The sequence below is a fragment of the Gorilla gorilla genome, chromosome 8 (genome assembly GCF_029281585.2).
Source record: "Gorilla gorilla gorilla isolate KB3781 chromosome 8, NHGRI_mGorGor1-v2.1_pri, whole genome shotgun sequence".
NCBI lineage: Eukaryota > Metazoa > Chordata > Mammalia > Primates > Hominidae > Gorilla > Gorilla gorilla.
The window spans coordinates 15,407,139-15,431,882 of NC_073232.2; the positions used below are offsets into that span (position 1 = coordinate 15,407,139).

Sequence of the window (24,744 nt, forward strand, 5' to 3'; positions counted from 1 at the left end):
ATGCCAGAAATCAAAACAATGTTTCTTCCAAAACACCTGTATTCTTGGTCCACTTCTTTTAGACGTACTAGACTCTTTTTTTTGGTGGGGGGGGGGGACAGGGTCTTTCTCTGTCACCTAGGCTGGAGTGCAGTGGTGTGATCACGGTTCATTGTAACCTCCACCTTGTGGGCTCAAGTGATCCTCCCATCTCAGCCTCCTGAGTAGCTGAGACCATAGGCACCAGCCACCCCACCTGGCTAATTTTTAGATTTTTTGTAGAGATGGGGTCTCGCCATGTTGCCCAGGCTGGTCTTGAATTTCAGGCTGCTCAAGCAATCCTCCCACCTTAGCCTTTCAAAGGGCGAGGGTTCCAGGCATGAGCCACCACACCCGGCCTAGATGTGCTAGGCTCTTGATTACAGTGATGGGTCTCTTTGACCCAAATATTTGCTGGGACAGCTCAGTATATGTAGGTCCTTATTATTCTTCTATGTATTTCGCATGTTGTATTGACATGATTCATTTCATTCTACAACTTGCTACGCCCATACACTGTGGAGAATATTTCGCATCCTCAAAAAAGGCCAACTCTGAGTCTGTCTAGAGTCCAGATCTTTCTTGATGGCTCTCAGGTGTTCCTCTGTCTCCACATGGGTTTGTCTTGGGAGCTCCTGGCTCACACCTTGTGATTCTCAGAGCCCAGTTTCCACCGGTAATACTGTGCCTGTATTCTCGATGGATCCTGGGCTACCATGGATAGGGCGCTGAATTCCGTTTTGATGGTGAATTCTGGAGATTGCTGCTAAGATGGTAATAGCCTGTACTCTCAGAGTTTGTTAGAGTGAAGAAGTCAACAATATTTCTGGTGGACAGTGGGTAGGGCAGGTTGGGGAGAGCTGGTCTGTAGGTATTTTAAGTACAATTGACCCTTGATGAACCTGGATTTGAACTGCACTAGTCCACTAATATGTAGATTTTTTCAATCAAATTTACACCAAGTGTGCCTGCCTCTCCTGCCTCCCTTCCACCTCCTCCACCTCTTTTGCCTCTGCCACTCCTAAGACAGCAAGACCAACTGCCCCTCTTCCTCAGCCCTCTCAACATGAAGACAAGGATGAAGATCTTTATGATGATCTCCTTCCACTTAATGAACAGTAAACACATTTTTCCTATAATTTTCTTAATAGAATTTTCTTTTCTGTAGCTTCTTAGATTGTAAGAATACAGTATATCATACATATAACATATAACACATGTGTTAATTGACTTTGTGTTATTGGTAAGGCTTCTGGTCAACAGTAGGTTATTGGTGGTTGTTTTGGGGGACTCAAAAGCTATATGCAGATTTGTCATTGCATAGGAGGTTGGCTCCTCTAACTGCTGAGCTGTTCAAAGGTCAACTGTACTGGCTGATATGGTTTGGCTTTGTGTCCCCACCCAGAATCTCATCTTGAATTATAATCCTATAATCCCCATGTGTCATGGGAGGGACTCGATGGGAGGTGATTGAATCATGGGGGCAGTTTCCCCCCATGCTGTTCTTATGATAGTGAGAGTATAGTTTCATAAGGGGCTTCCCCCTTCCCGCCTGGCTCTCATTCTCTCTCCTGCTGCCCTGTGAAGAGGTGCCTTCTGCCATGATTGCAAGTTTCCTGAGGCCTCCCCAGCCATGCAGAACTGTGAGTCAGTTAAACCTCTTTCCTTTATAAATTACCCAGTATTAGGTATGTCCTTACAGCAGCATGAGAACAGACTAGTACACTGCCCAAGACAATCTGGTGGGCAGGACACCAACAGTGAGAGAGTCTTGCAGAATCAGCGTTGGTATAGTATGTAGGCCAGGGACTGGATTGAATGCCTGTATCTCAAGGGTTTCAGCCAAACACATCTGCAAGGATAAGTATTTCTGCAGAACCTAGTAGAGTGCCTCATTGAAGTCTCAGCTTTAGCCATCCTCCAGTTCATGGGTAGGAGGCTGCCAGCCGAATAAGAACTGTTTTTTTCTGCTCATCCTCCTTCCTCTCTCGGCTTCTACCTGGTAAGGTCTGAAGCAGAAACTCAGGAGTTAGAATGGAAGAGAACAAGAACACAGCCAGCAAGAGCATGACAACACTGTCTCCTCCAGTAGTGAGCAGCTGCCAATCACGAGCTCTGAGCAGAGGAAAGGAAGCAGGAGTCCCAGCTTTAAAATTAAAATTTATGTGATGAGGCTGGGCATGGTGGCTCACATCTGCAGTCCCAGCACTTTGGGAGGCCGAGGCGGGCAGATCCCTTGAGGTCAGGAGTTCGAGACCAGCTTGGCCAACATGGTGAAACTCCGCCTCTACTAAAAATACAAAAATTTAGCTGAGTGTGGTCGTGCACCTGTGCTCCCAGCTACTCAGGAGGCTGAGGCAGGAGAATCGCTTTAACCTGGGAGATGGAGGTTGCACTGAGCCAAGATCATGCCACTGCACTGCAGCCTGGGTGAGGGAGTGAGACTCTGTCTCAAAAAAGAAAAAAATTATGTGATGAATAATATCCCGGACTGGATGGTTTTAATTTCCCCACTGAGACAGTGTTTCATAACATAAGAGTGACAATAGGTTGTCTTTTATCTAAGAGCAGGCCAAAAAGTCATACATCCTGTCCAAGATTTCAACCAGAGGCAGGAGAAGATGAACTGGACTGAATATTTCTAATAAAAAACTATGGGAAACAAAAGACTGAGTAAAATAAAAAAAAAAAACCCTCTATATAACATAAATGCCCATTTTCTCCTGCCTCAGCCTTCTGAGGAGCTGGGATCACAGGCGTGTGCCACTACTCCTGGCTAATTTTGTATTTTCAGTAGAGACTGTGTTTCTCCATGTTGGTCAGGCTGGTCTCGAACTCTTGACCTCAGGTGATCCGCTCACCTTGGCCTCCCAAAGTGCTGGGATTACAGGTGTGAGCTACTGCGCCCAGCCTAAATGCCCATTTTCTTTCTTTTCTTTTTTTTCCTTTATTGTTTTGGAGACAGGGGTCTCGATACATTGCCCAGGCTGACCTCAAACTTCCAACTTCAATCCTCCTGCCTCAACCTCCCAAGTAGCTAGAAGATTGAGTTTTAAGCCACACACTGTGCTTGTTTAATGAACCAACTACATCTCCAGGTGAGCGTATTCAAGGTCATGGAACTGGTTCCTGGGCCGTTATGTTATAACTGATGCACATGAGGGTTTCTCTTACACTCATTTTGACATTTAATGCTCATAATATTGGTGCCTCTATTAAAACACAGACGGTGCACATCCCATTTAAAGCCAGTTCAATATAATCATTGTTTGCCACATGCAAGTTGGAAACTAAGAGGAACAGAAAACTGACCAGAAGACCTAAATGCTCGTCTTATGAAGACGCTCTTGGCTTTGCTTCTTACCTTCACCAGAAGGTCCTTTGCCTCCTTCTCCAGCCACCGTGGGTAAAAGGGATTGTCCATGCGGATGGAGTGGAAGAGCTCCTCCTCATCCTGCCCGTGGAAAGGCGACTGACCAATCAGCATCTCATAAAGGAGAACCCCGAAGGACCACCAGTCCACAGAGTGGTTGTATTTCTGACCCAGCAAGATCTGCACAACCAAAAGGCAGACAGGAAATTAACAGCAATGAGGCTGAGGAGTGACAACTCTTCCTGAGCGTCTCAAGGCCACTCAGTAAATGGTCGAGGATGATGGTGTGCAACAAAGATCACCCTGAAACCTATCTCTTGGGAAGCCAATGACTGGATAGCAGTGTCTAAACAATGCTGAAATTTTTGAGTTTGAGTCTGAGTAAACACTTTTCAGTTTCAATTTGTACTTTTCCTCTGCTTATAAAGAAACAATGAAACTATGCCATTAGTTTTTATTTTCCCATCAGTGACATGAGAACTTAGGTGGCAGATATTGGACCTAAGAAAGCTGGTATGTGTCTAAGTTCTTCAGTGGCTCTGGTGTGAGCCTGGAAACCAAGCCTATGTGCTTTGCTGACTTGTACTGTCCTGAGTCTTTGCATAAACTCTGAAGTAATCAGGCATCCAAAGAGGTCATCTGGACAGTTCCCTTCCTTAAAGCCTTGCTATCTATGGCTGTTCAGTTCAGGGGGCACAACTCTAATCACTGACATGCAGAATCAAATTGTGTCCTGTGCCAGGAAAGAGAACCTAGGATAGCAACGTGCTCAAATCTAGGCCGGGTGCAGTGGCTCACTCCTGTAATTCCAGCACTTTGGGAGGCCGAGGCTAGTGGATCACCTGAGGTCGGGAGTTCAAGACCAGCCTGCCAACGTGGTGAAACCCTATCTCTACTAAAAATACAAAAATTAACCAGGCGTGGTGGTGGGTGCTTGTAATCCTAGCTACTCCGGAAGCTGAGGCAGGAGAATCGCTTGAACCTGGAAGGCAGTGGTTGCAGTGAGCCAAGATCATGCCAATGCACTCCAGCTTGGGCAACAAGAGAGAAACTCCATCTCAAAAACAAAAAAAAACCCAAAGCACTCAAATCTAGAAATGAAAGATCTCTAAGAGCTACCTACAGCTCGATAGCGGGGTCTGAGTCTATCTGTTAGGGAGGAGGATTTAAAGTCTGGAAGCCTACCTAACATTTTGAAAGATTCCTATCCTTTCACCAACCCACTCTTCTGGCAAAAAAGGCTTTGTATGTTGATCTTTCAATGAATTCCTTTTTGGACATTGGAAGGTAGAGGGCACGCGCCATTCTGCTCAGCGTCTGACATCCCAACAAACTGTGCCTAAGCTTCTCTGAGATGGTACATGGTAGGACCCATCCATGGATGAAAGAAATAAGGAAAATGTGCTGGTGGGTAAATTACCAACGGAAACAAAACCAGTATGTAGAGGAGACAGCTGCACTTGCTTGCTCATTGCAGCTTCATTCACAATAGCCAAGATATGGACTCTAAGTGTCCATCAGTGGATAAATGCATACAGAAACTGCGCTATATATACACAGGGGAGTATCAGCCCTGAAAAAGGAGAAAATCTCCACTTGCAACAACATGGATGAACCTGGAAAACATGATGTTGAGTGAAGCAAGCCAGGCACACAAAAACAAATACTGCGAGATCCCATTTATATGTGAAACGTAGACACGTTGAACTCATAGAAGCTGAGAGTGGCAGTCGCCAGGGTCTGGGCAGAGGGTAGGGAGGAGGGATAGGGAAGGCGTTGAAGAAAATGTGGTACATCCACACAGTGGAATATTATTCAGCCTTCAAGGTGAAGGGAAACCTGTCACATGCTACGTGAGTGAACCTTGATAACATTATGCTAAGTGAAATAAGTCAGGCAGGGAAAGACAAATACTGAATGATTCCACTTACATAAGGTACCTTAAGTATTAACAGAGGTTTTTGCCCTTTCAGTGACAAAAACCGTAACTACTTCTGCACCAACCTAATAGTTAAATTCTAGAGACAGGAAGTGCAATAGTGGCTGCCAGGAGCTGTGGGGAGGGGAATAGGGAGCTAGTATTTAATGGGGACAGAGTTTTGGTTTTTCAAGATGAAAACCTTCTGGAGATTGATTGCACAACTATACAATACACTTTATTTTATTTATCTATTTATTTTTGAAATAAATGGAGTCTCGCTCTGTCACCCAGGCTGGAGTGCTGTGGCACAATCTCGGCTCACTGCAACCTCTGCCTCCTGGGTTCAAGCGATTCTCCTGCCTCAGCCTCCCGAGTAGCTGGGATTACAGGTGCATACCACCATGCCCAGATAATTTTTGTATTTTTGGTAGAGACAGGGTTTCACCATGTTGATCAGGCTGGTCTTGATCTCCTGACCTCAAGTGATCCACCCGCCTCGGCCTCCAAAGTGCTGGGATTAACCGCACCTGGCACTATTTTTAACATTACTGAACTGTACACAAAAATAGTTCAGATGGTAAATTTCATGTTATGTGTATTTTCCCACAATTAAAAACAAAACCCTAGGACATAGTAGTGGCACATAAAATTTTTTTTAATGGAAAAGAGGGAAAAAAAATCTTCGTTAATTCATGACTGCTGCTCCAAGGATGAGTTGCGGGCAAGTTGCTTTATTAGCCAAAACAAAATGGAGAAGGAATAATAGGATTGAGGCACTAAACTTAAAAGCAAGACAGTCAGACTCTCTTGGGGATGAACATCTGTTCTACCTTGTAATGTGTTCGGGCTTAGCTGGGTGCATCTGTGAACAGACACACATAAATACACACACACACACACACACACACAGAAGGTATTCTTTTGTTGGCGCTACTCATATGACATGGAATTTTTCTCTTCCTTCTCTAATGGGCCTTTGGAATGAATGGCAGAATTGCAGCACTGATGGCCTTGTAAAGAAAATGACACCACAATTCCAGCCATTCTCCCAGCACTTTGGGAGGCTGAGGTGGATGGATCACCCGAGGTCAGGAGTTTGAGACCAGCCTGGCCAACATGGCGAAACCCCGGCTCTACTAAAAACACAGAAATTAGCTGGGTGTGGTGGCGCATGCCTGTAATCCCAGCTACTCAGGAGGCTGAGGCAGGAGAATCGCTTGAACCCGGGAGGTGGAGGCTGTAGTGAGCCAAGATCGCGCCTCTGCACTCCAGCCTAGGTGACAGAGCAAGACTCTGTCTCAAAAAAAAAAAAAAAATTCCAGACATTCCAGTATTTTCTAGGAAAGCCACATGTTTTGATGTCAGTGAGCTTTGTTAGCTGGAGCAGATTGATGTGCACGGCAACCCCATCCCTGACCCTCTGCCACCCCGGGGCCCACTCCTGGGAGACAGATCAGTACTAAGTGAGGCCCAGGGGTGCTGTGAAGTTTCTCTAAGGCAGAATTGCTAAACAAACAGAAGAACAATATCAGCAGCAGCACAAGAGTTTTGCTGGCCATATAAAATGTCACAGGCTCTATCTACTTCTGGCTTAATCCCTTATTGCGTAGTTTTGGGAGGACCCTTTAACCCTTCTCGTTTGTGAAAAACAGGAATCATATCTGGGCCGCTTTTTATAAGCTTCTTGTGAGATGCAATGAAAAGTAGCAAAGTCAAGATGATTTGTCTTATGGGACAACTATAAATGTTATGATAAATATCTGCTTTGATGATGCACTTGTCCCCGTTTCTGAAAATAAAGTTGCAAACAGAATTTTGCAATCTGTTACTAATTTCCAATATAAAAATGCTACCCACTACTCTTACCTCAATATTTACACGCTAAAATTTACTTTATAATTTAGAAAAAATAGGCTTTGCCTTAAGGAATCATCTGAAAGTAGACCCAGGGAGAATGATAAAGAAATATAAGATGCACCCAATACAATCTCTGCTCAATTTGCTGGGCCAGGGACACATGCAATTTCTGAGACTTGCCCACAAGGCGGCGTCAAAGCAACCAGAAACGTCTCTGAACCACGTCTTTGTAAACAACTTCGTTTTGGCAGGACAAACAAAAAGAAAATTTGGAAGGACAGGAGACAGCTGTGGTGCAAATTAAGGCTTCAAAGCTTGGCGATGTTGGTAAAAAATTTCAGTTTTACCTTCGGAGGAAGAAGTAAAACGCAAACTCACGCGCAACAGAGTGTTCGCCTCAGGAATACTGATATGTGTTAGCAGTTTTGCAGACGTTACGTCTTTTATTGATAAGAACCCCCCGAGCTAGGCACAGTTATCCCTCTCCTATAGGGGGTGACGATTGGGCTTAGAAAGGCCAAAGGTCTTACTTAAAGTCTCCTAGTTAGTGAGCTGAGAGCGATGTTCTGAATCTGGTCTTTCAGGATTTTACCACGTGATGTTCCTTCCATAGCATAATGTGCCTCTTGGTTTTAAACCTCAAGCTGTCGTGGTCACGCCATGCTCAGTTTTTGTTTTGTTTTATTTTTTTTTTGGAGACAGAGTCTCGCTTTGTTGGCCAGGCTGGAGTGCAGTGGCGCAATCTCAGCTCACTGCAACCTCCGCCTCCCGAGTTCAAGCGATTCTCCTACTTCAGCCTCCTGGGGAGCTGGGATTACAGGTGTGTGCCACCACATCCAGCTAATTTTTGTATTTTTAGTAGAGACGGGGTTTCGCCATGTTGGCCAGGCTGGTCTCGAACTCCTGACCTCAGGTGATCCGCCCACCTCCGCCTCCCAAAGTCCTGGGATTACAGGCATGAGCCACCATGCCCGGCCCATGCCCAATTTTTAAAGAGACTGTGGTGGAGAAACACCAGCAAGGGTGGCCCCTTTCTCTCTCAGCCCTGGGACCTTGCCTCATTGTGATCTCTTCTTGTGTTCTGCTCTTTTTCCGTCCTCGCTTTGACCCAAAGAATCAGATGCACAGCTCAAAATGCACAAGGAAACCCGGGAAAGCAGCGAGAGAGGAACAGTGGTTTCACCGAACGACGCCAGAGCAAGCCTCATCTGTTCTCCTTCAGCCTCAGAAGCTGGGAAGTCAGGTCTGGACAGGCGGGGCTCTGCCACCATGATGTGCAACTGGGTGAGTGCTGCCCCAGCAGTCAGTGACCTCCCGGGGGCAATACCGGTGTAGTTTCCAGGGAACTTCAACTTTCTCCAGGGAGCTGCTTCCATGCATTGCAATCCCATCTGGATTTACTGAGTGTCTAGTGTGCCATAGAAAGTACGATGTTTCCGGCTGGGCGCAGTGGCTCACACCTGTAATCCCAGCACTTTGGGAGGCCAAGGTGGGCGGATCATGAGGTTAAGAGATCAAGACCATCCTGGCCAACATGGTGAAACCCTGTCTCTACTAAAAATACAAAAATTAGCTGGGCATGGTGGCACGCGCTTGTAGTCCCAGCTACTCGGGAGGCTGAGGCAGGAGAATTGTCTGAACCTGGGAGGCGGAGGTTGCAGCGAGCCACGATTGTGCCACTGCACTCCAGCCTGGGCGACAGAGCAAGACTCCACCTCAAAAAAAAAAAAAAAAAAAAAAAAAGTACGATATTTCCCTGTTTAACTGCCTTCCTATTCTTTGTCAAAATGAGTTTGCACCTCCAAAGAGACATCAGCCTCTCTTTGCTCCTATTATAGGAACACAGGGGGAACGGTGGGGCTTTTGAGACGCACTTTAGCTCTCAGGAGGTGCAGCCTAGTGAGACAATCCCCAGTTGAGGGAGCACAGGTGTGTTTTTCATGTGTAGCTCCTGACTCTGCTACGAAATGCATGAGCTTCTGAGATTTGAGTTCTCCTCACAGGAACGATGGGTGCCTGCCAGATGGCCTCTGTCCCAGCAGTTGTGTGTTCCTGTGCTTTAATTCTCTGCCTCACCTAGTCCGCCTTCCCCAGGCCACAGAGTCCCCTCCCTGAAGGTGCTTACAGACACGTTTGTAGGAGAGACAGCAGCGGAACACTCATAAAGACCCTGCAGGGCAGCATCGACTTAGAACCACACAAGAGAGGCTAACATTTCTCTAAGGCACTGAGGAGGGAGAACACAGCTCCAGTTTTGTTTGGTTTTTGAGGGCAAAAGGGGCAATGCGGAACTGAGTGAGGTGAAAGAAAACTTCACCAAGTGGATGGTGGGAGGGCAGCCTCCGACCAGGGGTGGGATTTTTCCAGGTGGAGTAGGGGGAAGCTGGGGAGGGTTATTTAACAAAAGATGCCCAGAGGTGGAGAATTCAGTATACATTTAGAGATGAACTTTTAGGGTGCTTGACTTTGTGTGGTCGTTTATTCAGGAAGGAGCTGAGGGCTGCTGCTCCAGCCTGTGAGTGGATAAGCCATGGTCCCTGATGGGGAGAAGCTCAATGGATTGGTCAGGTGGATGCTGTGGTTGCACAGGGAAGGGAACAGCAGGTGATTCCTAAAGCCGGTGGCAACTTTAGGGAGAAGGTGACTGTTTGAGGGGAGGGTCACAGACCAAGGATGTGCAATGGCAGAGAGGCACAGTGTGGCCTGGCCAGGGAAGGTAGCACTTAATTTTTTTTTTTGAGTCAGAGTCTCACTGTCACCAGGCTGGAGTGCAGTGGCACGATCTTGGCACACTGCAACCTCCGCCTCCCGGGTTCAGGCAATTGACCTGCCTCAGCCTCCTGAGAAGCTGGGATTACAGGTACGTACCACCACACCCAGCTAATTTTTTATATTTTAGTAGAGACGGGGTTTCACCGTGTTAGCCACTATGGTCTTGATCTCCTGACCTCATGATCCGCCCGCCTCAGCCTCCCAAAGTGCTGGGATTACAGGTGTGAGCCACTGCACCTGGCCAAAACCAAGATTTTTAAAAAGTCATTTAATCTCATTATTTTGATGAAGCATAGATATTTTTGTAGTATTAATAAATATAGTTCTGCAGACACCGCTGCTGATACCCAGGCAAACAGGGTCTGGAGTGGACCTCTAGCAAACTCCAACAGACCTGCAGCTGAGGGTCCTGTCTGTTAGAAGGAAAACTAACAAACAGAAAGGACATCCACACCATAAACCCATCTGTACATCACCATCATCAAAGACAGGGAAAAAACAGAGCAGAAAAACTGGAAACTCTAAAAAGCAGAGTGCCTCTCCTCCTCCAAAGGAACGCAGTTCCTCACCAGCAACGGAACAAAGCTGGATGGAGAACGACTTTGACGAGTTGAGAGAAGAAGGCTTCAGACCATCAAACTACTCCGAGCTACAGGAGGAAATTCAAACCAAAGGCAAAGAAGTTGAAAACTTTGAAAAAAATTTAGACGAATGTATAACTAGAATAACCAATACAGAGAAGTGCTTACAGGAGCTGATGGAGCTGAAAGCCAAGGCTCGAGAACTACGTGAAGAATGCAGAAGCCTCAGGAGCTGATGCGATCAACTGGAAGAAAGGGTATCAGTGATGGAAGATGAAATGAATGAAATGAAGTGAGAAGGGAAGTTTAGAGAAAAAAGAATAAAAAGAAACGAACAAAGCCTCCAAGAAATATGGGACTATGTGAAAAGACCAAATCTGTGTCTGATTGGTGTACCTGAAAGTGACAGGGAGGATGGAACCAAGTTGGAAAACACTCTGCAGGATATTATCCAGGAGAACTTCCCCAATCTAGCAAGGCAGGCCAACATTCAGATTCAGGAAATACAGAGAACGCCACAAAGATACTCCTCGAGAAGAGCAACTCCAAGACACATAATTGTCAGATTCACCAAAGTTGAAATGAAGGAAAAAATGTTAAGGGCAGCCAGAGAGAAAGGTCGGGTTACCCACAAAGGGAAGCCCGTCAGACTAACAGCTGATCTCTCGGCAGAAACTCTACAAGCCAGAAGACAGTGGGGACCAATATTCAACATTCTTAAAGAAAAGAATTTTCAACCCACAATTTCATATCCAGCCAAACTAAGCTTCATAAGTGAAGGAGAAATAAAATACTTTACAGACAAGAAAATGCTGAGAGATTTTGTCACCACCAGGCCTGCCCTAAAACAGCTCCTGAAGGAAGCACTAAACATGGAAAGGCATAACCGGTACCAGCCGCTGCAAAATCATGCCAAAATGTAAAGACCATCGAGACTAGGAAGAAACTGCATCAACTAACGAGCAAAATAACCAGCTAACATCATAATGACAGGATCAAATTCACACATCACAATATTAACTTTAAATGTAAATGGACTAAATGCTCCAATTAAAAGACACAGACTGGCAAATTGGATAGAGAGTCAAGATCCATCAGTGTGCTATATTCAGGAAACCCATCTCATGTGCAGAGACACACATAGGCTCAAAATAAAAGGATGGAGGAAGATCTACCAAGCAAATGGAAAAAAAAAAAAGGCAGGGGTTGCAATCCTAGTCTCTGATAAAACAGACTTTAAACCAACAAAGATCAAAAGAGACAAGGCCATTACATAATGGTAAAGGGATCAATTCAACAAGAAGAGCTAACTATCCTAAATATATATGCATCCAATACAGGAGCACCCAGATTCATAAAGCAAGTCCTTAGTGACCTACAAAGAGACTTAGACTCCCACACAATAATAATGGGAGACTTTAACACCCCACTGTCAACATTAGACAGATCAATGAGACAGAAAGTTAACAAGGATACCCAGGAATTGAACTCAGCTCTGCACCAAGCAGACCTAATAGACATCTACAGAACTGTCCACCCCAAATCAACAGAATATACATTTTTTTCAGCACCACACCTATTCCAAAATTGACCACATAGTTGGAAGTAAAGCTCTCCTCAGCAAATGTAAAAGAACAGAAATTATAACAAACTGTCTCTCAGACCACAGTGCAATCAAACTAGAACTCAGGATTAAGAAACTCACTCAAAACCGCTCAACTGTGTGGAAACTGAACAACCTGCTCCTGAATGACTACTGGGTACATAACGAAATGAAGGCAGAAATAAAGATGTTCTTTGAAACCAATGAGAACAAAGACACAACATACCAGGATCTCTGGGACACATTCAAAGCAGTGTGTAGAGGGAAATTTATAGCACTAAATGCCCAAAAGAGAAAGCAGGAAAAATCCAAAATTGACACCCTAACCATCACAATTAAAAGAACTAGAAAAGCAAGAGCAAACACATTCAAAAGCTAGCAGAAGGCAAGAAATAACTAAAATCAGAGCAGAACTGAAGGAAATAGAGACACAAAAAACCCTTCAAAAAATTAATGAATCCAGGAGCTGGTTTTTTGAAAGGATCAACAAAATTGATAGACCACTAGCAAGACTAATAAAGAAAAAAAGAGAGAAGAATCAAATAAACACAATAAAAAATGATAAAGGGGATATCATCACTGATCCCACAGAAATACAAACTACCATCAGAGAATACTATAAACACCTCTACACAAATAAACTAGAAAATCTAGAAGAAATGGATAAATTCCTTGACACATACACTCTCCCAAGACTAAACCAGGAAGAAGTTGAGTCTCTGAATAGACCAATAACAGGATCTGAAATTGTGGCAATAATCAATAGCTCACCAACCAAAGAGTCCAGGACCAGATGGATCCACAGCCGAATTCTACCAGAGGTACAAGGAGGAACTGGTACCATTCCTTCTGAAACTATTCCACTAAATAGAAAAAAAGGGAATCCTCCTTAACTCATTTTATGAGGCCAGCATCATCCTGATACCAAAGCCAGGCAGAGACACAACCAACCAAAAAAAAGAATTTTAGACCAATATCCTTGATGAACATTGATGCAAAAATCCTCAATAAAATACTGGCAAACCGAATCCAGCAGCATATTAAAAAGCTTATCCACCATGATCAAGTGGGCTTCATCCCTGGGATGCAAGGCTGGTTCAATATACGCAAATCAATAAATGTAATCCAGCATATAAACAGAGCCAAAGACAAAAACCACATGATTACTCAATAGATGCACAAAAGGCCTTTGACAAAATTCAACAACCCTTCATGCTAAAAACTCTCAATAAATTAGGTATTGATGGGATGTATCTCAAAATCATAAGAGCTATCTATGACAAACCCACAGCCAATATCATACGGAATGGGCAAAAACTGGAAGCATTCCCTTTGAAAACTGGCACAAGACAGGGATGCCCTCTCTCACCACTCCTATTCAACATAGTGTTGGAAGTTCTGGCCAGGGCAATTAGGCAGGAGAAGGAAATAAAGGGTATTCAATTAGGAAAAGAGGAAGTCAAATTGTCCCTGTTTGCAGATGACATGACTGTATATCTAGAAAACCCCATTGTCTCAGCCCAAAATCTCCTTAAGCTGATAAGCAACTTCAGCAAAGTCTCAGGATACAAAATCAATGTACAAAAATCACAAGCATTCTTATACACCAATAACAGACAAACAGAGAGCCAAATCTTGAGTGAACTCCCATTCACAATTGCTTCAAAGAGAATAAAATACCTAGAAATCCAACTTACAAGGGATGTGAAGGACCTCTTCAAGGAGAACTACAAACCACTGCTCAATGAAATAAAAGAGGATACAAACCAATGGAAGAACACTCCATGCTCATGGGTAGGAAGAATCAATATCGTGAAAATGGCCATACTGCCCAAGGTAATTTATAGATTCAATGCCATCCCCATCAAGCTATCAATGACTTTCTTCACAGAATTGGAAAAAACTACTTTAAAGTTCATATGGAACCAAAAAAGAGCCCGCATTGCCAAGTCAATCCTAAGCCAAAAGAACAAAGCTGGAAGCATCACGCTACCTGACTTCAAACTATACTACAAGGCTACAGTAACCAAAACAGCATGGTACTGGTACCAAAACAGAGATATAGATCAATGGAACAGAACAGAGCCCTCAGAAATAATGCCACATATCTACAACTATCTGATCTTTGACAAACCTGAGAAAAACAAGCAATGGGGAAAGGATTCCCTATTTAATAAATGGTGCTGGGAAAACTGGCTAGCCATATGTAGAAAGCTGAAACTGGATCCCTTCCTTACACCTTATACAAAAATTAACTCAAGATGGATTAAAGACTTCAACATTAGACCTAAAACCATAAAAACCCTAGAAGAAAACCTAGGCATTACCATTCAGGACATAGGCATGGGCAAGGACTTCATGTCCAAAACACCAAAAGCAATGGCAACAAAAGACAAAATTGACAAATGGGATCTAATTCAACTAAAGAGCTTCTGCACAGCAAAAGAAACTACCATCAGAGTGAACAGGCAACCTACAAAATGGGAGAAAATTTTCGCAACCTACTCATCTGACAAAGGGCTAATATCCAGAATCTACAATGAACTCCAACAAATTTACAAGAAAAAAACAACCCCATCAACAAGTGGGCGAAGGATATGAACAGACACTTCTCAAAACAAGACATTTATGCAGCCAAAAGACACATGAAAAAATGCTCATCATCACTGGCCATCAGAGAAATGCAATTCAAAACCACAATGAGATACCATCTCACACCAGTTAGAATGGCAATCATTAAAAAGTCAGGAAACAACAGATGCTGGAGAGGATGTGGAGAAATAGGAACACTTTTACACTGTTGGTGGGACTGTCAACTAGTTCAACCATTGTGGAAGTCAGTGTGGCGATTCCTCAGGGATCTAGAACTAGAAATACCATTTGACCCAGCCATCCCATTACTGGGTATATACCCAAAGGACTATAAATCATGCTGCTATAAAGACACATGCACACATCTGTTTGTTGTGGCACTATTCACAATAGCAAAGACTTGGAACCAACCCAAATGTCCAAAAATGATAGACTGGATTAAGAAAATGTGGCACATATACACCATGGAATACTATGCAGCCATAAAAAATGATGAGTTCATGTCCTTTGTAGGGACACGGATGAAAGTGGAAATCATCATTCTCAGTAAACTATCGCAAGGACAAAAAACCAAACACCGCATGTTCTCACTCATAGATGGGAATTGAACAATGAGAACACATGGACACAGGAAGGGGAACATCACACTCTGGGGACTGTTGTGGGGTGGAGGGATCGGGGAGGGATAGCATTAGGAGATATACCTAATGCTAAATGACGAGTTAATGGGTGCAGCACACCAGCATGGCACATGTATAGATATGTAACTAACCTGCACATTATGCACATGTACCCTAAAACTTAAAGTATAACAATAATAAAAAAATAAATTAATGCAATTTAGTTATTTTAAACTATATATTATTATTAGTATAACCTGATCATATTCCTTTTTAGGCATTGATAACACACAGTCTATCTTAGCTGGTGACAATGTATATGATTCATATATAAATAGACAGATCTCGGGGATGCTTTTCTAACTGATCAAAAGGCATGAAGATATGTAAAGAGCATGCCCTGGTGATGGATGATAAGGGAGGAAAGGAGATGGAAGGGTGTCACCAAGAACCAGGCAAGAGACGCTCATGTTCTGCACTAGGGTAACAGCAGTAAGGGTGAGAGGACCTGGAGATCTGGGCGGAGCTGGATCAAGGGGATTTGTTTGAGCTTGGAGAAGGAATCAAGGGAGAGTCTGAATTCAGTCACAAGTTTAGGGAGTGAATGGACATGAGAGGGTCCAATTATAGAAGGTGTTGGTGTTTGGGTGGATTTGAAGGGTAAGAAAGAAAGGGGAAATTTGTATAATTCCTAGTTTTCTCTCTAGAAGACTGGATGGATGACATGTAATTCACCAAGAAAGAAAAGGAAAGAGGGAAGTAGGGAGCAAGTTCAACAGAGAGAGTTTTGGACCCGCTGTCTTTGAAGGACTCATGCATTTACTTGGAGGTCTCAAGCAGGAAAGTGGACGTAGTGTCTGCAGCAGGAAGAAGTGCAGGTGGGCCATATTGACTCTACAGCGAAGACCACAGTCATCAATGAAGTTGCTCGTGGAGGATGTAGAGTAAGAAGAGAAGAGGACCAAGCACTGAATCACGTGGAGACAAGCACACGTAAAAGAAAAGAAGGGAGTGAAGCTGCAGAGAGAAGCAAGCTGTGGAAGCCAGATTCTGCAAGAAGCAGATGGAAATCGGAAAGGAAGGTTTGCCGTGGAAAAGACCCGGCACCCAACATCTGTAGACAGGAATACATCAGAGTAAGGCAGCCACACCAAGGTGTTGCAAGGTGAAGAGGAAAGAAATTGAGATGGCTCAGGTGAGGCTGAGGGAGTGACAAAGGAGACTGCTGCTGGGGATGGCAGTGAGGGTGGTCTGAGCAGAGTGCATTTGGGCATATTTCAGAATTGTTACAAAGGGGAATTCAGTAATTGAGTTGAGTCCGTCCTCTTACGTCCCCATCACTCGTGCTTTGATGAGCTTTGGTTTCACTTCAAAATGAAAATGGTTTATAGCATCAAAACCTGTATCTGTGCCAAACTGAATGAAACATAGATTTCTACAATCAGAAAGTTATTTAATCAATAAGCCTCGCTCTGTGAGTTCAACAATGCCATGTAAGCTAAAAGACATCATTCCTCATGGAATAGAAGCCAAGGCTAAATTCAAATTACATATCACCCAACCACAGGGCGAAGCTACATAGTTCTAGGACTCAGATGGCCACAACTCCTTTGGCAATGACAGGAACTTGCTGCTGAATAATTTTACCCAGGAAATCAGAGGTCTGCCAGAGTCTTTATCAAACAACCATCTCCAATCACACGTTTATTAGTTAGTTCATCCATTTACTCTTCTAGAAGGTATCTATTAGCACCTTAATATGCCAACACCTGCACTAGGTCCTTAGATGTAAAAGTGAACAAGATCACACAAATCTACCCATGAGAGAAGATGGCATAGCACCATGTACACTTTGGATGGACATCAGTTTCCTGGCTTTGACATTGTACTGCAGCTACGTGAGATGTGACCACTGGGGGAAACTGGATGAAGGGCACAGTTGGGAGATATTTCTGGACTATGTTTTGCAAATTCCTGTGAATCTACAATTATTTCAAAATGAAAATTTTTAAAAAGTGAATATGAATCTGTCCATGACTGCAGAGCAAATATCCAGTCATGCAGGGAGATTTGAAGATGAAAAAGCAACCAGGACAAGTGCTGTGCCATGGGAAAGACCAAGTGGGAGGGGTGTCACTAATCTCCCTGGGTGGGCAGCTGGGGAGGATTCTGTGAAAAGGGGGGAGGTGGGTTTAACTGAATTGATGGATGCCTTCTGTGCAAATTTCACTTCTTTGTGTGTCCAGAATGTGACAGCAATGTCTTCTTCTTATTTTTTAATGGGGGCAGGGGTGAGTTTTAACTTTCACACTCTTTCTCATCTAATGCTCACAATAACACAATGACATCAGCATTATACCCATTTTACAGAAGAGGAAATGGAAGTCAGTGAGACTTTGGCAATCACTCTGTGCTTACATCAGTGGTGGCTTAGAAACTCAGTCCAGGTCTTCTGACCCCACAGTTTCACCACTTGACTTGGGTGGACACTTGCTTCCACCTGGCTCTTCACTAGCTGCTCCTTCTGGTAGGTCTGAGCAGAGTGAATATGTTTTAAGGCTGGGGGAAAGGAAATGCCAAACTCTGCAAGCCTTGGAGAGATGTGATTTGTAAAAGTAGCACTCCCCACAAAATAATAATAGAAACCCACATGCATGGTGGCGTTTATGAGATACTTAGGAAAACAGGTACAAATCTTGAATGAAGATATTTAAAACCTTCTGATTTTCAGAGGCTAAAGAAGCAATGGCATGTGGCCAGGGCATGGTGAGGTGGGAGCAGCCTGTCACTGCATTCCTACCTCTGGGGCGATGTAGTCAGGTGTCCCACAGAAGGTATTCGTCTTGGCATCTCCTAACATGTTCTCCTTGCACATTCCAAAATCCGCGATCTTGATATGTCCATCTTTGTCTAACAGGATGTTATCTAGCTTCAGGTCCCTGAAAAACAAAAGTGAAGCAAATCTCACATTAATCAATATAATTTGGTTAACATAAAATTCCACAGGAGGCAAGGGAGTTTGTCTCATTGCAGCCTGAGAGGGGCTCACAAGAGGCGCTTATGTATCTATCCACTTGCACACCAAGTGGGGTGTAGACAAAGCAGATTCTGCAAGGGCACGCTGGCTGCTATGGATTCTTTCTCTGATTTACCAAGGGGTGCAGCTCAGTATAAGGAGGACAGAGCACCCATACCCATTGGGGACCCTTGATCCCACGACTTTCCTGAGGGTAATGACGAAGGAGGAAAACCCAAAAAATATACTTACTGTATGCCATTTTCTACATATTTGTGAATGAATTATACTGCACCTAACTCCAAGTCCAGTTGATGAAGTTTGTTCCTAACTAATACTGAACCCCTTGAGAACCGGAATCCATCCAACGCCAGAATGTCATGCCAACAAATTTCTGTTTCCTTGGAGAACTAGTATCCTCTTAAAAGAACCCATTCCATTCTTAGGGAAATGTAACTGATAATATTTTTTAAAAAACAATTAACCGAACTTCGCTTCCATGTGATGTCACCTATTGGTCCAAGGGGGCTTTCTGTTGTTACCATATGTGACACCCCAAATATTTGAAAAAAATGACATCAAGTTTTCTCTTCTCTCACCAAGATCAGGGACTTCGCTCCTCATGATGTGGTTTTCAGACCCTTTTGACCTTGTACCACAGCTGCATGAGATGTGGCCACTGGGGGAAACTGGATGAAGGGCAAACATTCTGGCCTCTACCTTCCAAATATCTTGAATTTGTCCGTTTTCTTCTTGACTGACTTGGCTCAGAATGAAGCCAGAATCCTCCAGAGAGACAATCTGATTGGTGCAGGTTACAGTGGCAGCCAGAGCTCCATTACCATCCTCTTGCCTTTTGCCATGGTGGACTAAGATCCTGCACCATATTTTTCATAGTTTCATCACAGTAATGCCCATTATTGAGTTTATTGTAAACTAAAACCTTCAGGTGTTTTTCTTCTTTCCTTTACGAAGTGCCATTATCCCAGTTTCTTCTCATTCTGTACTTGTGAAATTGATTTTTTAAAGATAATTCAGGTGCTTCCCTTGATATCAGTTTTTTTTTTTTTCCCTGAGACGAGGTCTTTCCCTGTCATCCAGGCTGGAGTGCAGTGGCATGATGTCAGTTCACTGCAGCCTCAACCTCTTGAGCAAGCAGTCCTCCCACCTCAGACTCTTGACCACATGTGTGCCATCGCCATGCCTGGCTAATTTTTAAAATTTTTTGTAGAGACAAGGTCTCACTATGTTGCCAAGGCTGGTCATGAACTCCTGACATTAAGCAACCCTTCTGCCTCAGACTCAAAATGCTGGGATTATAGGCGTGAGCCACTGTGCCTGGCCAGCTCTGAGGGATCTAGGCCAATATGGGAAAGGTTCTGAAAGGCTTCCATGTGAAGCCAGCCCCCCATGGGGGTGAGGAAGGAGTGCCAAGGAAGACCAGTGAGGACCCCTGGAGCCAGCTGGAGAGGGCAGAGAACCCAGAGGCCCAGGGTATTCTGAGGCATGTCATGCTTACACCCTATGGGGCATCAGGACCCAGGGGAGAACTTCAGAGTCCACAGCCTGTGCATGTCTCTGCAAGCTTTCATCTGTCAGAGGAGAAGCAGGCCATCATGGCATCAAGCAGAAGAGAACATCCAGGGGCACCCTTTCATTCCATCATGAGGTTAACGGAGGCAAAGCTTTTCTATTTGGAAGAGGTGGAGTGGGCATCACAGTTGGCTTCCTAATCCCAGCATTATGGCCGGCTGGCTCCGCCTCACCATTTCCCCTCTGGCAGCCTCCAAGGAACAGGGACCATGACACTTGCCTTGCTTGTCTCATGGGGTCCTGTAACGTCCAATGAGAATCACGTGAAAGCATTGAAAGTGGCTTCAAACACATGGGTTGGGCCCAGTTTTATCGTCAATAAAATATAATCTTAAGGTTCCTCTTAGTTCTAATACTCTAAGATTGGAAGTTCTAGATTCTTCTTTCCACATCTGCATACTTTCCGGCTCTGTGTTTTTACATTTGACCCAAACCAGGGCTTACAACATCTTTGAAGATGCCATCGATTTTGTGGTTCCTCTGGCAGATGGTGAGTGACGCCACCACACCTGCTTCTCCACATCTCATGCTTTTCATCAACCAACAGCAGCCTTGCCCCTGAAGCTGGATGCACCTGTTGAATATTCCTCCATTTTCCTATTGCTGTGCCTTTCCTGGAGTCACTTCTTCCATCTGCAAAGCCTCTTCCACTCTAAAAAGTCTACCTTCACAGAAGAATTTTTGTTTGCCATCTCCCCTACTTAAGTCTGGTGATATATTTTTTCCTTTCAGCACTTGCACTTTTAATTGGAATAACATTCACTTGGACATTTTTTGAATGTACAGCTTATGTCTTTTCATCTGTTCATCCATTCATCATCAATCCATTCTACCTCTGAAGAAACCCCAGAAAGTGGCTTATCAGGTTTCTAGGGGTTGGGACTTCTCTATGTTTAGTACCCACTGCCATGCTTGACAAAGACCTCCACATCCAGAGCACACATGGTCTGTGATACCAGCTGTGTGGGTGGAATGGTGGCCCCCAGAATATATGTCCAGGTATGTTCATGTCATAACCCCCAGAACCTTGTGGATGTGACCTTATTTGGAAAAAGGGTCTTTTTTTCCAAATGTAATTAAGTTAAAGATATCAAGGTGAGATTATCCTTGATTATCGAGGTGGGCCCTAAATCCATCAAGTGTTCTTAGAAAAGACAGATGGGGGCAAGAGAAGGCCGTGGGAAGACAGAGGCAGAGACTGGGTGATGCAGCCACAAGCCAAGGAATGCCTGCAGCCACCAGAGGCTGGTAAAGCGAGGGCTTGGTGGGGGCATGGCCCTGCCCACATCTTGCTTCCAAATGTCTAGCTTCCAGAATAAGCCACCAAATTTGGGGTAATTTCTTATGGCAGCCCTTCAAAACTAATGTATCAGTTTTGTGAACAAATTCAGAAAATTATTATCCTATGAGGTCAAAAGAAAGAAATGAATTGAATCCTTTTGTTAATTCAGTTGCCAAATTAAAAGTTTAGGTGAGTCAAATTACACACAGACAGTTGAATAATTTACTATTCAACTTATTATAAGGCAACTTATTTCTCATTATGCAGCAGGCCAGTTTTAAAGCCAACATACTTGTCTGGTGACCTATCCTCAGTTATAACTATTTGATGATGACTTTCAAGGGTCTCCTGCAACCTAATGAGCACAAAAAATAAACTCATTTTTTTTTCTTGTTGGTGCCTAAGAAGGCTTAAAGAACATAACTTCCATGCATGGGCAGGGTAAGACTCGAAAATGGGTACAATTTGTTGTGATAGTAAAGCTACTTATGGACATCTATTGCTTTTTTTTTGTTCTGAGTGTTAATAATTTACATGGTGACATGATAGAAAGAAGCTTTGTGACACAGGGAAATAAAATGCCCCGAGGCATGTGGGTTTAGGTTTCATGGGGTCCCTTCCAGTCTAAGATCTCTGTCTCTCTCTCTCTCCAGCCCTTCCTAATTTTTATTCCTAATTCCCCTTTTTTTTTTTTAACTTTTTAAATTTTTTGAGATGGACTGTTGCTCTGTTGCCCAGGCTGGAGTGCAATGGTGTGATCTCAGCTCACTGCAACCTCCGCCTAACAGGTTCAAGTGATTCTCGTGCCTCAGCTTCTAAAGTAGCTGGGATCACAGGCAAGGGCCACTACACCCAGCTAATTTTTGTATTTTTAGTAGAGACAGGATTTGCCATGTCGGCCAGGCTGGTTTCCAACTCCTAACCCCAGGTGATCCATCTGCCTTGGCCTCCCAAAGTGCTGGGATTTACAGGTGTGAGTCACTGTGCCCAGCCCCTTTCATTTATTTATCTCCCCACCCATCCATCACCATCCATCCATCCATCCCATCCATCCCATCCGTCCATCCAACCATCTGTTCAATTTACCCATCACCCATCCATCCATACCCATCCATCCATCTGTCCAACCATCTGTTCATCCATCTGTTGTCCATCCATCCATCATCCACCCATCATCCATCCACCCATCTGTTCATCCATTCCTCATCCATCCATCATTTATCCATCTATCCATCCAGGTACATCCATTCATCCATCCATCCAACCATCTGTTCATCCATTCATCATTCATCCATCATTTATCCATCCATCCATCCATCCATCCATCCATCCACATCCATCCATTCAACCATCTGTTCATCCATTCATCATTCATCCATCATTTGTCCATCCATTCAACCATCCACACCCATCCATCCATCCAAATATCTGTTCATCCATTCATCCAACCATCTGTTCACTCATCCATCATCCATCCATCCATCTATCCATCCACCCCCCACAATTTAGTCAGTGCCCAGGTACAGAAATATTTTAGATACATTGCAGGCCTTACACATATAAAGAAAAATTTAAAAAAATTCTGATAAGAGTTTTTAAATAATATTCTGGTGAGTATTTCTCAATTTCCTGAAGATTAAAAAATTATAAAACAGATTCTTAATCTATGATTTTGTAGATAGACCAAAAAAATTAAATTCAAAGAGGCTGCTTAAGAATACTTACTTCTCAAACCTCCTCTAAGCCTTTAGTTGTGTGACTCCAAACAGAGCAACCCTCACTTGACTGCACCCTCAGAAAATGGAGAGATCCTTCCTTGTTAAGTGAATTCTACACTCTGTAAGCACCAAAGCTTCAATACTCATTATCTGGTCTCCAGCAGCTCAGCCATCCTCCTCACTAGATCCTTTCTTTTTTTTCCTTTCTATTTTTCCTCCTAATCTGCAGTGAGTTGGAAATCTGACAGTAAGCTTGTAAAGGTTTGCATGTTAAATAAGTGCCAACTACATTTTGAGAAAAGAAGTGAGGAGATTGAGATACAGTAGTGTCAATCTAAGAGCTTGGACAAAAGAACGTGAAATGATGTCATACAGCAGAGAAGAAGAAAATTCCATAAGCATTTCTAGGTGGCTCAAAGCAAAGACAAGCAAAAATAAGAGGTATGAAGGGGACAAAAGAGAAAGAAACCATAAGGTAAGATAAGAGAGAGAAAACAGTGAAAATGGGACAGTGAAAATGGGAGAAGGAAGGTGAAAGAAGGAATTCAAGTGAGAACCAGCATAAAGGACAGAATGAGCTCAGCACTTTCCTGCTGTTGAGACTGGAATGTCTTCCTTGGTTGTAAGTCATCATCCGTGTAATCACTGTGGGCAGGAGACCTATGTGTGGAGCTTACTCCCAGGAAATCACATGGGCTGTCTCCCAGCACTCGGTGCAATGATTAAATTAACTGAGCCAGGAAAGCCGATATCTTAGCATTTGTTTCCACAAAGCAAAATTTACCTGTAGACTATTCCTTTGGAATGAAGGAACTGCAGACCAAGAATGATTTCAGCAGCATAAAACCTGGGGGAAGGAGAACCAAGGTTCAAAATGAATGTTGTCATGGAACGAAATACAATCCCAAACCCAGACTGACCTTTTTCTGACATGCTGTGTATGGCTAAATGGCATACACACATAACTCTGTTTAATCCTAACAAGGAAGATGTTGTCCATTCATTCTACACATAAGAAAGTAGAGGCTCAGACACTTCCAGTCTCAGTCCTAACAGCATAAAACAGAGCTGGCATCTTAAGTGAGTCCTGCCTGTATCTAGTACTTGTTCTTATATTTTAAACAATAATGCTCACATTGTCATTTTTTTTGTTGTTTTTGCTATTGCTAATAAAACATACACAGACATTAAAAGTAATAGTATAGGCCAGGTACGGTGGCTCACACCTGTAATCCTAGCACTTTGGGAGGCCCAAGCAGGTGGATCACTTGAAGTCAGGAGTTCAAGACCAGCATGTGCAACATGGTGAAACACCAACTCTAGTAAAAATACAAAAATTAGCAGGGCATGGTGTTGGGCGCCTGTAGCCCCATCTACTCAGGAAGCTGAGGCTTGATAATCACTTGAACCTGGGAGGCAGAGGTTGCAGTGAGCTGAGATCACACCACTGCACTCCAGCCTGGACGACGGAGCAAGACTCTGACTCAAAAAAAAAAAAAAAAGTAATAGTATAGATAATAGGCAAATAATTTCTCCCTTTGTTTTAAACTCTGGTTGGCACCCATAGACCTGTATGCACCATTCTGAATAGAACTAGCTGGTTTATTTTCGTACTGAGAACCTTTAGCCTGGGCAACACTTAACAGCCCATGAGGTGGAAAAGAGGATATTAGCAGATGCAAGATAAGTTACACTTCATCTTCAATGGTGACAAGGTTAAAGGAAATGAGTTTACCCCATCACTGGTGGGATTAAGGTCAGATGTAAGAGATAGCTTCCTGGAAGGGAAGCTTGCTGG

At 43.7% G+C, this 24,744-nt stretch overlaps 1 protein-coding gene across 1 annotated transcript in view; it reads right to left on the minus strand.

The window, feature by feature from the left end:
• PRKCQ (protein kinase C theta) overlaps positions 1-24,744 on the minus strand; it is a 153,068-nt gene that overhangs the window by 11,420 nt on the left and 116,904 nt on the right. The window contains exons 14-16 of the mRNA XM_031015017.3: positions 23,731-23,793; positions 18,138-18,276; positions 3,383-3,571 (exon numbers count right to left, since the gene is read on the minus strand). Of these exons, the coding sequence (XP_030870877.1) occupies positions 3,383-3,571; positions 18,138-18,276; positions 23,731-23,793 (391 nt within the window). The remainder of the gene's footprint in view (positions 1-3,382; positions 3,572-18,137; positions 18,277-23,730; positions 23,794-24,744) is intronic.